The 13,961-nt window shown below is 32.7% G+C and overlaps 2 protein-coding genes across 3 annotated transcripts; both read right to left on the bottom strand.

The window, feature by feature from the left end:
• Window positions 1–696: 696 nt before the first annotated feature.
• LOC139514551 (uncharacterized) lies at window positions 697–9,181 on the bottom strand. The gene is made up of 2 exons (XM_071303924.1): window positions 8,978–9,181; window positions 697–1,224 (listed from the first exon to the last, which is right to left on the bottom strand). Exons 1-2 carry the CDS (start codon window positions 9,146–9,148, stop codon window positions 742–744), a joined length of 654 nt encoding a protein of 217 aa, XP_071160025.1. The 5' UTR covers window positions 9,149–9,181; the 3' UTR covers window positions 697–741.
• Window positions 9,182–10,189: 1,008 nt separating this feature from the next.
• LOC139514550 (uncharacterized) lies at window positions 10,190–13,332 on the bottom strand. 2 transcript variants are annotated; one of them, XM_071303923.1, is made up of 3 exons: window positions 13,290–13,332; window positions 11,641–11,740; window positions 10,190–11,244 (listed from the first exon to the last, which is right to left on the bottom strand). In XM_071303923.1, exons 2-3 carry the CDS (start codon window positions 11,735–11,737, stop codon window positions 10,415–10,417), a joined length of 927 nt encoding a protein of 308 aa, XP_071160024.1. In that variant the 5' UTR covers window positions 11,738–11,740; window positions 13,290–13,332; the 3' UTR covers window positions 10,190–10,414. The 2 variants fall into 2 exon arrangements, with proteins under 2 accessions (XP_071160024.1, XP_071160023.1); XM_071303922.1 differs by lacking the exon at window positions 13,290–13,332 and adding an exon at window positions 12,421–12,635.
• Window positions 13,333–13,961: the final 629 nt, after the last annotated feature.

Here is a 13,961-nt window from a genome sequence, read left to right as displayed (position 1 = left end):
GTATGTACTATCTCCATGGTGGACGAAGATGTCAAATCTTTTAAGATGATTTAAACCACATTTTGTAATATTTCATGTTATAAATGATTTAAAATTGTGAATTATAAACATATATAAAAATAAAATTGGTTTCAAAATTGAAAATCCATTAGTTGAATCCTGTTTGGGTCGGGATTGCCTTTCCTTTCTTCGATTTTTATTTATATATATATATATATATCTACGAAGTTAGATAAAACCCTCCTTTATACAAGTCCTAGAACCCCCGCTCTGCAGTGTTGTTGATGTGCACCTATTACTCCTAAATCATACATAATTAGGTAGTTTATTAACGGTAGGTATCTTATAGTTTAGGTATTTTAAAAGGTACAAAAAGTCCGCAGCATGCCTGAAAACTGATTCTCCTTTAATTCAACATTTATGTCTGCATTACTTGGATTTCGTAACTTTGCTTATTCAGGGAAAAACACATGAGAAAAATTCCATTTATTTTAGCAGTTGTTGGTACTTTTTGAAGGATAACAACATTGTACATTATGAGATATAGTAATATCGATTAACATATCCGACACAAACAGACCCTCACTAAGGAACCTATACAATATTATACTTTCATTTGGAGATATGTTTGGAAATTCATAGAATTCCATTTAGTAACTAGTATATAAAAAAATGTATATATAACTTTTTCGAATATTGTTTCCAATAACTTTATTTTGGTCATTGTGACGTATTTTATGATTAAGTGTTGTTGTTTTGGTCCCCTTTGGCCTCTTGGCTTTCGGTATAACACGAGGATACTATCTTTTTTAGTACCTTTCTCATCGGTTCGTCTATTTCGTCTCTTACTTGCAAGAACACTTTGATTTCCTGTTGCATAAAAGATGAATCGGTCTCTACACACTGCAGTTCGTATGCTCCCATTAGTTTTGTTTTTCGTCTCACCCTTGAATGTACAAGTTCAATGATAAGTCTCACATCCTTTACTTCGTCTGACGTAAAAGTCATGTCACTTAAAACTGTGTCTAATGTAGAACTAACTTCTGGTTTGTTTAAGTCTCTATACAAGAATTTTATGTTATTATATCGAACTCCTTTGTTTTCTAGTCTCGTCAAAACCTCGTCAAAGAAGACCGATACATGATTCATTAGACTTGTTGCACGTCTGTCTCCTGGTCTGACAAGAGTATGCAACAAACCAATCAGTCTTTTTTCTTCATTAACCTGAAACATAGATTTAAGAATTGTATATTTCGTCATCGTGTTGGTCGAAACACACTGACGGATGCGATTAATAAGTATTTGGACAATGCGCTTTTATTTATTGTTATTCACATTGATAAACATGAAACACGTCCATATACATGTATGTTATTGTTACTATATGATGATATGAAAAATAATGCATAAATTGTAAATGCTTAAATTGTAATAACCGAGAACCACGTCCATATCAGTAGGACAACCGGATGTGCCTTTTTGGCCAAAATGTGATTCGGCGGCGCTCAGTAGTTCTACGCCGAAATTTGGACTATTTTGCGTCGGCCGACGTCAATTGAAAAATGGCGCACTTTTGTATTTTTTTTTTATATTCGTTGGCGACAAAGTACCAACGATAAATACTGTTGATTGTAAGCATATCTATATGAGAAAAATATATCAGTTTATATATTATTTTCATTTTCGAACATTAAAATAAAAGGAAGTCTCATTTTTTTTTTATATCTGAACATAGAATTTCCGATTTTGATTTTGATCAAGCCAGGGCAAAAATGTGTTCCCATTTTAATGCAGGGGTCTTAATTTTTTGTAGATTTTTCCCTGCATGGTCGGTAGATTTAGAAATTGGAAGAGTTTCTGTTTTTAAAGTAAAATCATTCAAATTACATGTAGTGGTGAATCCTTAGATATGATATCCCTTAAAAAATAACAGTATGTGTCAATAAATTGTAAAATTATAGATTTTTTCTAAATTAAAGAAGGCGCCATCACTGAGCACCGAAATCCTTACTCGTGCGCTTCCGGTTGTCCTACTGTATAATACGTGGCTGTAACTAAACATTGGTATACAAAGCGAACATTTTATTTCCATTATGACGAAGATAATATTTCATCATTTTCGAACTGAATACATGAATGTCATGAATAGCTAGGTCGACTATATACATAATCTTTGAAATCGTCTTTTTATGATAGTATAAATGCAGGACCTAATGATAAGGGTTGAAGTAAGCAAATATTATTTAAGGTAGTATTTTGGAGTTCCTAACATCTTTGTACAATAACATAAAACAAGCGATTCACATTTTCATTGAAATAGGCAAATTTTGAGGCAGAATAGACATTTATTTGGAAGCCTTTTCATTCAAATGAATAATAGTATCCGATTTCATCTCCTTGTTACAACTTGTTTGACAAATTCAGATATACTACATGTATTTCATACATATAAGGGGAGATCACTCAAAACATAATCACAGAAAGTAGTGTCAAGTTTTATTATGGCAAGAGAAAGTACAATTACCTATTTTTTATCTTTATTTTTCAAAAGCCTTTGGAAGAGCTATGTTTTCGTTTTTTGTCGAAATTCTGTTTATTAATTTGATCTTTCTATTCGACTAATTTTGCCTTTTCTGTGTATAACTAAAAACTTACAAAGTAAGTCAATATTGAAAAAAGCTAATATATATTTTGTAATCATATTTTTTATCAAATAGCAGGATATAAAGTTAATGTCAGCAAAGTGTGAATTCGTTTTTTTTTTCTGTATGTATCCTTAACCATGTTAATTAAAAAAAAAAATTGGGCCACATAAAAAAAATTTATCGGATGACAATACAAAAAGCACGTAATGAGAATAAAAGGTAAATAAAATAAAACCTAAAGTACTAACGTATTACTTTGAAATCAGTTGTCATTGGTTTTCACATACGTTCCTATGTCAAACCTAAGAGAATCTTACCGTTCTAAGAACTTCTTTGTTTGTGTTTACACATCTGCCAATTATTGGTATTATTTTGAAGACAATAAAAATTTGGAGAAAGAAACAATATTTTATAATTTCGTGTTATACGTGGTCTCCAGGAAAACGGTATTCCCATTCCAAAATCGAATAAACACAATAAAGGACGGTTCACCAATGTATAGAGCAATATATACATTTTTGGCAACATGAAGATTTGTACTGGCATGAAAATACGGATTTATTGTGTTATTAAAATTTACTGTTACAAAATATTAGAAATTATTATAAATTAAGGAATGTATCTCCCTCATGCAAAGCTCTGATTCCTTTCACGGATTTGGCTATACTTTTTGGATCTTTTGGATTATAGCTCTTCATCTTTTATATATGCTTTGGATTGCAAATATTTTGGCCACGAGCATCACTGAAGAGACATGTATTGTCGAAATGCGCATCTGGTGCAAGAAATATTGTTACCGTTAATTTTATTACTACCACTGGGTCAATGCCTCTGCTGGTGGACTATTAGTCCCCGAGGGTATCACCAGCCCAGTAGCCAGTACTTCGGTACTGGCATGAAAATACGGATTTAATGTGTTATTAAAATTTGCTGTTACAAAATATTAGAAATTATTATAAATTAAGGAATGTTTCACCCTCATGCAAAGCTCTGATTCCTTTCACGGATTTGGCTATACTTTTTGGATCTTTTGGATTATAGCTCTTCATCTTTTATATATGCTTTGGATTGCAAATATTTTGGCCACGAGCATCACTGAAGAGACATGTATTGTCGAAATGCGCATCTGGTGCAAGAAAAATTGTTACCGTTAATTTTATTTGTTCATCATAGAAAATCTTTATCATACGACCGATAGAATATGCTTCTCTGGATCGATATATAACATCGTATGGACCTCAACCCAAGGCTACAATTGTTATAGTGTCAATCAACAAATATTGCATGACCAATGTAAATTTTGGGATATCTAGAATGTGCTTTAGTTACATGCGGTTTGTCATGTGCTTACCACAGGGACTCGGTTAGCAGATTAAAATTTTGTTAATCAATGATTTTTGTTTGTTTTGTTTTTTAGTATTTCCCGTCTATTTGTATTACTTTATTGACGTATTTGACGATGACATCGATGTTTCTTTGTTTTCTAGCAATGTGCAGTTTACTATATATATCCATATCCGTATACGAAAATCCTAGAAATATCGATGTCATCGCCAGATACGTGAATAAAGTAATACAAATAGACAGGAAATACTAAAAAAAATTATAACCAGGTGCTCCGCAGGGCGAAGCTTTATACGACCGCAGAGGTCGATCCCTGAACAGTTGGGGCAGGTATGGACAAAACATTTAAGCGTGATACAGATCTGAATTTGGATTGTGATCAAATTTTTGACATTATATGGTTTTTTTTACACAAAACAAATGTCAAGATTTTACAAATCAATTAAAGATTTCTTCTTCAAACTTATTTAAATCTAAAATTAAATAGTTGACACAGCATAGGTTTCTGACACAGAATGAATGTGGTCTAATGAACTTAAAATTTGTTTTGCCTTTGAGCAATTCACTATGCTGTTGAATATTAATCCTGTCAAAAAAATGTTTGAAGAAATTTTCTTTTTATTTATGAAATCTGAAATGAGAACAAGTATGGACACAACTTTTAAGCTAAAAATATTTTAGATAAGATAAGGGGAAAAAAACTTCATCAGCAACATTTTATATTGGCAAATTTCCAATGAAGTTATTTACATAAAGTTATTGGCAAATAAAAATAGAAAATGACATCATAGTCATGTCTGGCAAATGTCCAACATACATTATCTAAAAACATTTTAGATAAGATAAGGAAAAAAAGCTTCATCAGCAACATTTTATATTGGCAAATTTCCAATGAGTTATTTACATAAAGTTATTGGCAAATAAAAATAGAAAATGACATCATAGTCATGTCTGGCAAATTTCCAACATATATTATCAACTACTATTCTATACAAAGAAAGATAACCCCAATTGAAAATTAATTGCTATTGCACAATATTGTGCAATTAGATATTTCTTGCTATTGTGCAATACTGTGCAATTGAAAATTTCTTGCTATTGCACAATACTTGATATGGAATCCTGATTTGGACCAACTTGAAAACTGGGCCCATAATCAAAAATCAAAGTAAATGTTTAGATAAAGCATATCAAATAAGCCCAATAATTTTATTTTTGTTTGGACCAAAAATTAAGAGTCTACATACACAGTTAGATTTGGCATATCAAAGAACCCATTTATTCAATTTTTGATGAAATCAAACAAAGTTTAATTTTGGACCCCCATTTGGACCAACTTGAAAACTAGGCCAATAATTAAAAATCTAAGTACATTTTTAAATTCAGCATATCAAAGAACCCCAAGGATTCAATTTTTGTTAAAATCAAACTAAGTTTAATTTTGGACCCTTTGGACTTTAGTGTAGACCAATTTGAAAACAGGACAAAAAATTAAGAATCTACATACATAGTTAGATTCGGCATATCAAAGAACCCAAATTATTCAATTTTTGATGAAATTACACAAAGTTCAATTTTGGACCCTTTGGGCCCCTTATTCCTAAACTGTTGGGACCAAAACTCCCAAAATCAAACCCAACCTTCCTTTTATGGTCATAAACCTTGTGTTTAAATTTTATAGATTTCTATTTATAATATGGGGACGAAGTCCCCAATAACAGTAGAAAATTCAATAAAAAAAAAAATTCGGGAAAATTTACCGAATTTTTCATTGTACTAATGAACTCAAAATCGTTCAATTTTTTTTATGTCATGTTTTGAAATCCCGGACCTGCGCAGAAATGTACAATATACTTCCTTTTTCCGGTCTCGTTTGTATGAAACTTTGAGTAAAATATATATTTATCAGTCTAGTATAAAATAGGAAGAAACGCGCAATACCAATTTCATTTTTAATAATTCCTTGATATGAAAAAACGTTACCTGATGATAGCGTTTCTTTGTTTACATTGCACATGACGTCATAATTTAAATAACGTCACAACTAAAATCCTTAACAACAGAACCAAAATCGGAAACGTTACGGTATTTCCGTTTCTTTTTTTTTTGACAAATAATTAAGTCACAAAAAAATAATTCATACAGACTTCGTCCCCATTTACAGGTAATGCCTGCCTCATATTAGTAGGATTTCGTGAGCTCAGAAACCTTAATCTGTTGAAAAATGGCGTCGATTTATGTGCTTCCTTTTCGCAGCCTCAGTTACAATTTTACAAGGAGTGATGGGTATTTATGCAAATATTTAGGGACTCCTATCATCATAGATACTATTGTTGGTAATTTTATATTTAAATAGCCAATAGGATGCAAATGTGTCAGTTATTTTCAGAAGCGGAAAACACCCGCCATATTTTTATCTTCCAAAATAACAACGTGTCTTGCCAGTTTCAGATGTTTGTTTCTTGTAAAATAAAATCTCCTAAGAAGAAAATATAGCATAGTCACCTGTAAAACTTACCTATATAACTAATTAATGATGAAATGACACAAGTTTAATTGTCTTTAATATGGGGACGAAGTCCCCAATAACAGTAGAAAATTCAATAAAAAAAAAAATTCGGGAAAATTGTACTAATGAACTCAAAATCGTTCAATTTTTTTTATGTCATGTTTTGAAATCCCGGACATGCGCAGAAATGTACAATGTACTTCCTTTTTCCGGTCTCGTTTGTATGAAACTTTGAGTAAAATATATATTTATCAGTCTAGTATAAAATAGGAAGGAACGCGCAGTACCAATTTCATTTTTAATAATTCCTTGATATGAAAAAAACGTTACCTGATGATAGCGTTTCGTTGTTTACATTGCATATGACGTCATAATTTAAATAACGTCACAACTAAAATCCCTAACAACAGAACCAAAATCGGAAACGTTACGGTATTTCCGTTTCTTTTTTTTTAACAAATATTTAAGTTACAAAAAAATAATTTATACTGACTTCGTCCCCATTTACAGGTAATGCCTGCCCTAATTAATTCCTAAACTGTTCGAACCAAAACTCCCACAATCATTCCCAACCGTCCTTTTGTGGTCATAAACCTTGTGTCAAAATTTCATAGATTTCTATTCACTTAAACTAAAGTTATAGTGCGAAAACCAAGAAAATGCTTATTTGGGCCCTTTTTGGCCCTTTTTGGCCCCTAATTCCTAAAATGTTGGGACCAAAACTCCCAAAATCAATCCAAACCTTCCTTTTGTGGTCATAAACCTTGTGTAATTTCATTGATTTCTATTCACTTTTACTAAAGTTAGAGTGCGAAAACTAAAAGTATTCGGACGACGACGACGACGGAAGACGACGCAAGACGACGCAGGACGACGACGACGACGCCAACGTAAGAGCAATATACGACCAAAAAATTAAAATTTTGCGGTCGTATAAAAACCATTGATTACACAAAATTTTAATCTGCTAACCGAGTTCTTGCTGTGCTTACATTATTGGCGTGCAAACTAAATTAATGCAAATGCACAGCTCATCAAGTTTTAACGAATCACAAATCCTTAAAAATATTCGATTCATATTATAAGCTTATATAAACAGAGCTTTAAGTTAACTTCAATGAGATACATGATATTTAGGTCAACGTCACATGGGATGGTAAAAACCATTCAAATATTTGTTTAGCTACCAGTATTTACATACTGCCAAATTTAATTCTAAGCGGATTCATCATACATATTAGGGTCGTTATCTCTGTTCTTTTCTTTTTTTTTTAATTTGAACATTATACCAAAATTTATGGCTACCAACGCTCTGCGCGTAGTTCCTGCTTTCGGAATTGTATGACATCTTTTATTTCATTGTTCAAGTTATGGTATAATGCAAGGAAGAAGTAGGAGTACGTAAAATTTGTCAAACCTCATAACATTGTGTACTAAGTCAGAGACTTTCTACAACATGTACATAGTTATCAAAGGTGCCAGGATTATAATTTAGTACGTCAGACGCGCGTTTCGTCTACATAAGACTCATCAGTGACGCTCATATCACAATATTTATAAAAGCAAATAAGTACAAAGTTGAAGAGCATTGAGGATCCAAAATTCCAAAAAGTTGTGCCAAATACGGCTAAGGTAATTTATGCCTGGGATAAGAAAATCCTTAGTTTTTCGAAAAATTCAAAGTTTTGTAAGCTGGAAATTTATAAAAATGACCAAAATATTGATATGCATGTCAACGTTCTTCGTTGTTGTCTTTTTTTGTATGTCATTTTTTCGGTGAAGTATTGTGTCCTTCATTTTCTTCATTTTCGTTATGGCCCCTGAACAGTACTTCTTTATGTTTTAGTAATTTGTAAAAGTAAATCATTATAAGTTAAATAAAACTGAGAATGGAAATGGGGAATGTGTCAAAGAGACAACAACCCGACCAAATAAAAAACAACAACAGCAGAGGGTCACCAACAGGTCTTCAATGTAGCGAGAAATTCCCGCACCCGGAGGCGTCCTTCAGCTGGCCCCTAAACAAATATATACTAGTCCAGTGATAAAGTATGGCCTTCAACACGGAGCATTGGCTAACACCGAACAGCAAGCTATAAAGAGCCCCAAAATGACTAGTGTAAAACCATTCAAACAAGAAAACCTACGGTCTTATCTATAAAACGAGAAATGAAACCATATGAACCACATCCACAAACGACAACCAATGAACTGCAAGTTCCTAGCTTAGGACAGGTGCAAACAAGTGCAGCGGGTTTAAACGATTAAACAGGCGCCGACCTTCACCCTAAACTGAAATAATATTGTAACATCATAACTTAGAAAGACACACTATAACATACCAATTGAAATGGCTTAAATCAATCAACTTGAGACAAGGTTTGTTTCAGTTAATGGTAAGGTTTAGGCCTATGATTATTATGAAAAGTAGGTATGTGTAATGACTTAGATTTAGAGTAAGGATAAATTTAGGGCTTACCTTTATTTCATATTGCTTCGCCCACAGCTCAATTTCGCTAGTTCTCTTCAATATGCTTTCAAAATCTTTTTCTAAAACAGCCGCTTTTTCCTCTAATTGTGTTAATTTTCTGTCCATAAGAGGCGATACTATTTTTTTTGAAGATTCAACAACATTATTATCGCTCTCCATATTGAATCATGTGTTGTGAATTGTCATGACGTCGCTGTCATTGACAAATGACGCGAAATTATACCATATTATTATGAACTGTTTACGTGCTGCGTTTTTTTCTTAGACAAAAATTATAATGCATGTAGTTGGTGAAAAGATAGAGCATTACACTCAACATAAGATAATCACTTAAAAATAACGGTATATCAATTACAAATGCTCAAAATAAATGAAAAAAATAAGAAGATGTGGTATGATTGCCAACGAGTCAATCCTCCACAGAGACCAAATGACACAGAAATTAACAACTATATATAAGGTCAGCGTACATGTATTTTCAAAATGATCGCAGTTACTACAAATAATCTAAAAGTATTCAACCTGGCTGCTGTTAAGAAAACTTTATGTTTAGTGGTAGTATGACATACATTTATATACGCTGGTTCTATGTGAAAAGAATAGTATACTAGTACTAATAACGTTTAAGTCGCATGCAGTTCATTTTGGGGTCTTGGTGGCAGTTCTTATTTCAGCCATATCACTATCTATTTTGTAAGTTTTTTTTCCCTACGAAATAAAAACTTCGATGGAAAATAAAACACTGAATGTTTTATCGTGAATGTTAAATATTGCTATATGAAATTTATTTGTTCTTGCTAAAAGAATCGATCTCGCTTTTCTTCCTGCTTTTAACAATCATAGAAAAAAATAGCTTGTATTGCCTCCAACAGACCTGTATGTATATTTTGTTCCCTCCTAGATGAATGCCGCTGTCAGCGAGACATAGAAATTAATTTTCTGGTGTTGGTGTCGGAAGATCATCCCAAGAAACTAGTGTAGTACTGAATAAGCACACAATTCAAAATATAAAACTGCTAACTGCTAATTGAAAATGCTGATTTATTATGTATTTTAAAATTACAACCATGCTATGAGGTCCTACCTCCCCGGGAAATTTCACAGTCAAAGTGAAATGTTCGTGCAAACAGTTCGTCTTTGTGTTTTCTGAACAAACAACATGTCTGGGGTGTTATATTGAGTTATATAGACGAATTAAACTAGAAAGTACAAAGCTATTTATTCTATTACTAAAATAACTATTATAGAATTATAAAAAAAAAACATACATTCAACAGTACACAATTTTGTTCTTCTTACGAAAATAGAGGTATCTGATCATTATCACAGTTGATACTTCGCTAGCACCAGGATTTGCGTAAAACGACAATCCTAAAATTTTAGTTCAGTCAATATTATGCATAAGGCCTTAACATTTTGAGAAATTCAGACAACTTGATTCTTTAAATTTTCTTTTGTTTCGGAGATATCCATGCCCTTCAATGGATTTCTGATGTGTCTCACTATTGTAAGAACTATTTTGATAATGAAAATAGCACCGGCTATTGACAACAAAACGATGGTGAAAATTGTGTTTCTGTTACCCTCAGAATAGTTTTTGGTCAAACTTCCAATCAAAGCAACAATGACTACACAGTATGGTGTTAAAGTGTATCGTGTGTATCTGTCCCAAAAGAAAAAGTCTAATACAACAAATACAAGTATCTGTGCAGCAATAACTGAAAGAGCTACAGTTCCGCCATCATGAACTGAAACGTCTAACGAACCTCTATATATGAGTACCATGCTTATGTTGAGGTTTGTGGCAATTGTACACCACGTTGCGTAAACGGATAATCCATTTTGGACCAATATTCGGGTTAACCAAATATCTGCTTTCCTTTCCTGCTTTTGAAGGCTCTGAAGATTTTGATCCAACGCTCTGTAGCTTAAGAACAGACACATGTAAAGAGTAACGTACATTAGAAACAAAATCGCTAGACATGGCTCCAAATATTGTCTATCAAACAGAAAAATCCAGGCTAGATTCATAGCCATGTTGATCGTAAATATAACGAAAAATGGCGCCGACATCAATTCTGGGTTGTTGAATACGAATCCTGATTCGGTCTTCCGGAATATATTGACTATTGCGTAAATTAGCCATAATGTTTCCCATATATATATGACACCCCAGATGCTGAAAGTCCAACCGGCTGGTGTAACCTCTTGGTAGTATTTGTCAGATATGTCTCCAGTACTGCTTTTAAAAATTGCTGGAATGAAATAAAAACAAATTGTAAAGCAAGTTTTATAAACAACTGGAAAGGACAGGGGTGTTGGAAAAAATTCTGCAAAGTTGGAGTGTCCTCTGTTTATTTTTTCTTAGGAGGACCAAAATGTAAAACGGATGGATGTCGCCAAAAGCATTAACTCACGTGGCAATCTGTCAGGGATGCTTATTAAAATCAAAACGTTAAAATGAACCCATTACAAATCGCTTCTCTAACTGCATGTGTAATTTGTTTTTAACACATTAATACGAATTTATCAACTCCATTTTGTCTTATGTTTTGCGTGAAATCTTTTTACTCTTTTTCATTCCATCTTGTTCTTCATCAGTCATGGTAGAAGTTGATAGTTATGATACATATTTTGTTTTAAATACTTACCATTTGGTCCGCCTCCCGATAGTGAATTAAAGATGGTTGCCACAGCGTACATAACACATGCCGCTACCAGTAACACAACATACGTAACGCGATCCATATTCTGAAACAAATTAGTATTATTTCATTAATTAATGCAATCTTTATAACAGACTTTAAACTTTAACACTCAAATTGCGTTATTGGAACGAATTTATACATTTTATAAACGGTAGCAGACATTAATTGTAATATCGAACAGTTGTTGGCAGTGGTAGTTCTAATTATCAAATGGTACCGAAATGCAGTAATACGACTTCAGAGGACAAGTGTTTTTTTATATCTTTTTTTATTAAATAACTGACAAACCTTTCTTTTTAAATATTTGATTCATATTATTGACCCTATAAGTTTTCGTAAAGCGTGTGGTATTTCTCTTCTACGGTCACTTTTAAATTGTAATCTATATTGTTTGTTAAACGTGTTTATGACAATGTTACAAGTTGCTTGAACTTGATCACAGTCGATTTAAAACCATTAAAACCAGAGGCTTCTGATAGTTCAGGCTACATAGAAAGTTAAAGGCCGTCTTAGTAATTAATTAATTAAACTTCATATGAAGTTAGAAATAATAAGGTTATACCTTTCATTCACTGTACATAAACAAATATTAATTGATTATTAAAAAAAACCCAGAAATATTAATCTCTTATAATAATAATAATTTTAAATATTGTCGTTTATCATGGTAAAACATAAAATAATAATTATTCATGCAATTGAAGAATGAATTATTTTTCTTACCGTGTGAACCTTTCAAAAGTTTCTTTAGACTGTTATATAAAATGTTTAGTGGTCTTGTTTATATCTAAATGTTTCATAACATACTTGCATAACGGTAACCTAGACCTCGTGAACGGACACGTGTTTTAAAAATATCACGTTAAGTTATAATCTTATTAGATTGAATTCTTTTGTGAAGTATTTCGCCTCAATCCTTTTACAACTTCTACACTAGTCAAGTGTTTGTTAGGTTTACAAAACAGAACTTTATCAGGCCAATGACCGGTACACTTTCCGTTTGTGCCTTATTATTTCGACATTAAAGTAGTTCATGGGAAGGTTATATTGACAAATATGGTTGTGTTTAAACTATAATGTATACAGAATAAACATAAACGTCTTGTAAACCTGGGAAGAGTTTTAATTAAGATATTCTCCATATGTAATGGAATTGTACTGGTTAACATAGACAATGTGGATCTTATAAAAACAAAAGTTTGTTTCTTTAACCATGTTTTATAGCACATGTAGCACGCAGGTTTGAAAATTAAATTTCAAATTATAGTAAAAGTTTATCAACCTAAAATGACCATTTACGAAAGGACATCACATCGAAGTAATGAGATGATTATCACTGTTTCTGTCCCTCAGGAAAAGACGTATAATTATATGTTAGTTGTAAGTCCTTGCTTCAGGTTATACATGTACATACTAAACACAGTACACTGTCTTCGCGTGTACGTGTACCCAAACTATTTAATATAGGACATTCAAGTTCAATATCATTCAATTTATTTTTGTTGTCATTCGTTCACTAACTGAATATAAAGTGGTTACTCCTTAAGCAAAAAAGAAACAGTTACAAATATATGAAATATATTTATATTCACCTTATAAATAGTTGTTTAGCTGTACTGAAAACTGATTCAAATGATTATAAACTGTTTACAATAGTTTGATAAACAAATAAATCCTATCTCGCTTTTCAAGTTAAATGTCCAACTCGGACCAATGGTCAGTGTTTATCAAAGTAAACATATAAATACACGTGAATGTACACGTACGTGGATAAGATCAAATATAGGCAGTAATTGGCGCAAAAGGACTGCTACCGTTTATATTGTAAAGCAAACTATTGTTCTATTTTTGCTTTCGTGGAGAAATCAGGTCGCAATAGAAGCGTAGTGAGAGCGCAGAAAGGACGTGATAAGATCGCTAAGGTCGCTGTACCATCGTAGCGAGAACGTATCGAGAGCGTAGCGAAATCGTGATTCTATTCGGAGATAACTTCGCTACGATCTCACCAAACTCCAAAACAGTGGTGACGTTGCTTCGCTAAACTATCATTAAAGTCAACGTAGCATAGTAAAGAGGACGTAACCGCTGTTTCGGAGTTCGCGATCTCACAACAGCGACGTTATTACGTTCTCACTACGAACATCACGTTCTCACCGCGACCCAACTACGCTTCCACTACGACTATACCACGTTTACACAACGCTGTTCAAGACCATAGTACGATTCTAGCCAGAGACGGATCTAGGGGGGTGCAGGGGGCCGGG

Source organism: Mytilus edulis, chromosome 3, assembly GCF_963676685.1.
Source record: "Mytilus edulis chromosome 3, xbMytEdul2.2, whole genome shotgun sequence".
Classification (NCBI taxonomy): Eukaryota; Metazoa; Mollusca; class Bivalvia; order Mytilida; family Mytilidae; genus Mytilus; species Mytilus edulis.
This window is presented reverse-complemented; position numbering and strand designations above follow the sequence as displayed.

Excerpts from the sequence above, each read along its gene's own strand:
- LOC139514551 (XM_071303924.1), bottom strand. The coding sequence starts at position 9,148 with ATGGAGAGCGATAATAATGTTGTTGAATCTTCAAAAAAAATAGTATCG. Across the intron at positions 1,225-8,977 it reads CGAAGCAATATGAAATAAAG|GTTAATGAAGAAAAAAGACT; the intron begins GTAAGCCCTAAA and ends TCTATGTTTCAG.
- LOC139514550 (XM_071303923.1), bottom strand. The coding sequence starts at position 11,737 with ATGGATCGCGTTACGTATGTTGTGTTACTGGTAGCGGCATGTGTTATG. Across the intron at positions 11,245-11,640 it reads ATCGGGAGGCGGACCAAATG|CAATTTTTAAAAGCAGTACT; the intron begins GTAAGTATTTAA and ends ATTTCATTCCAG.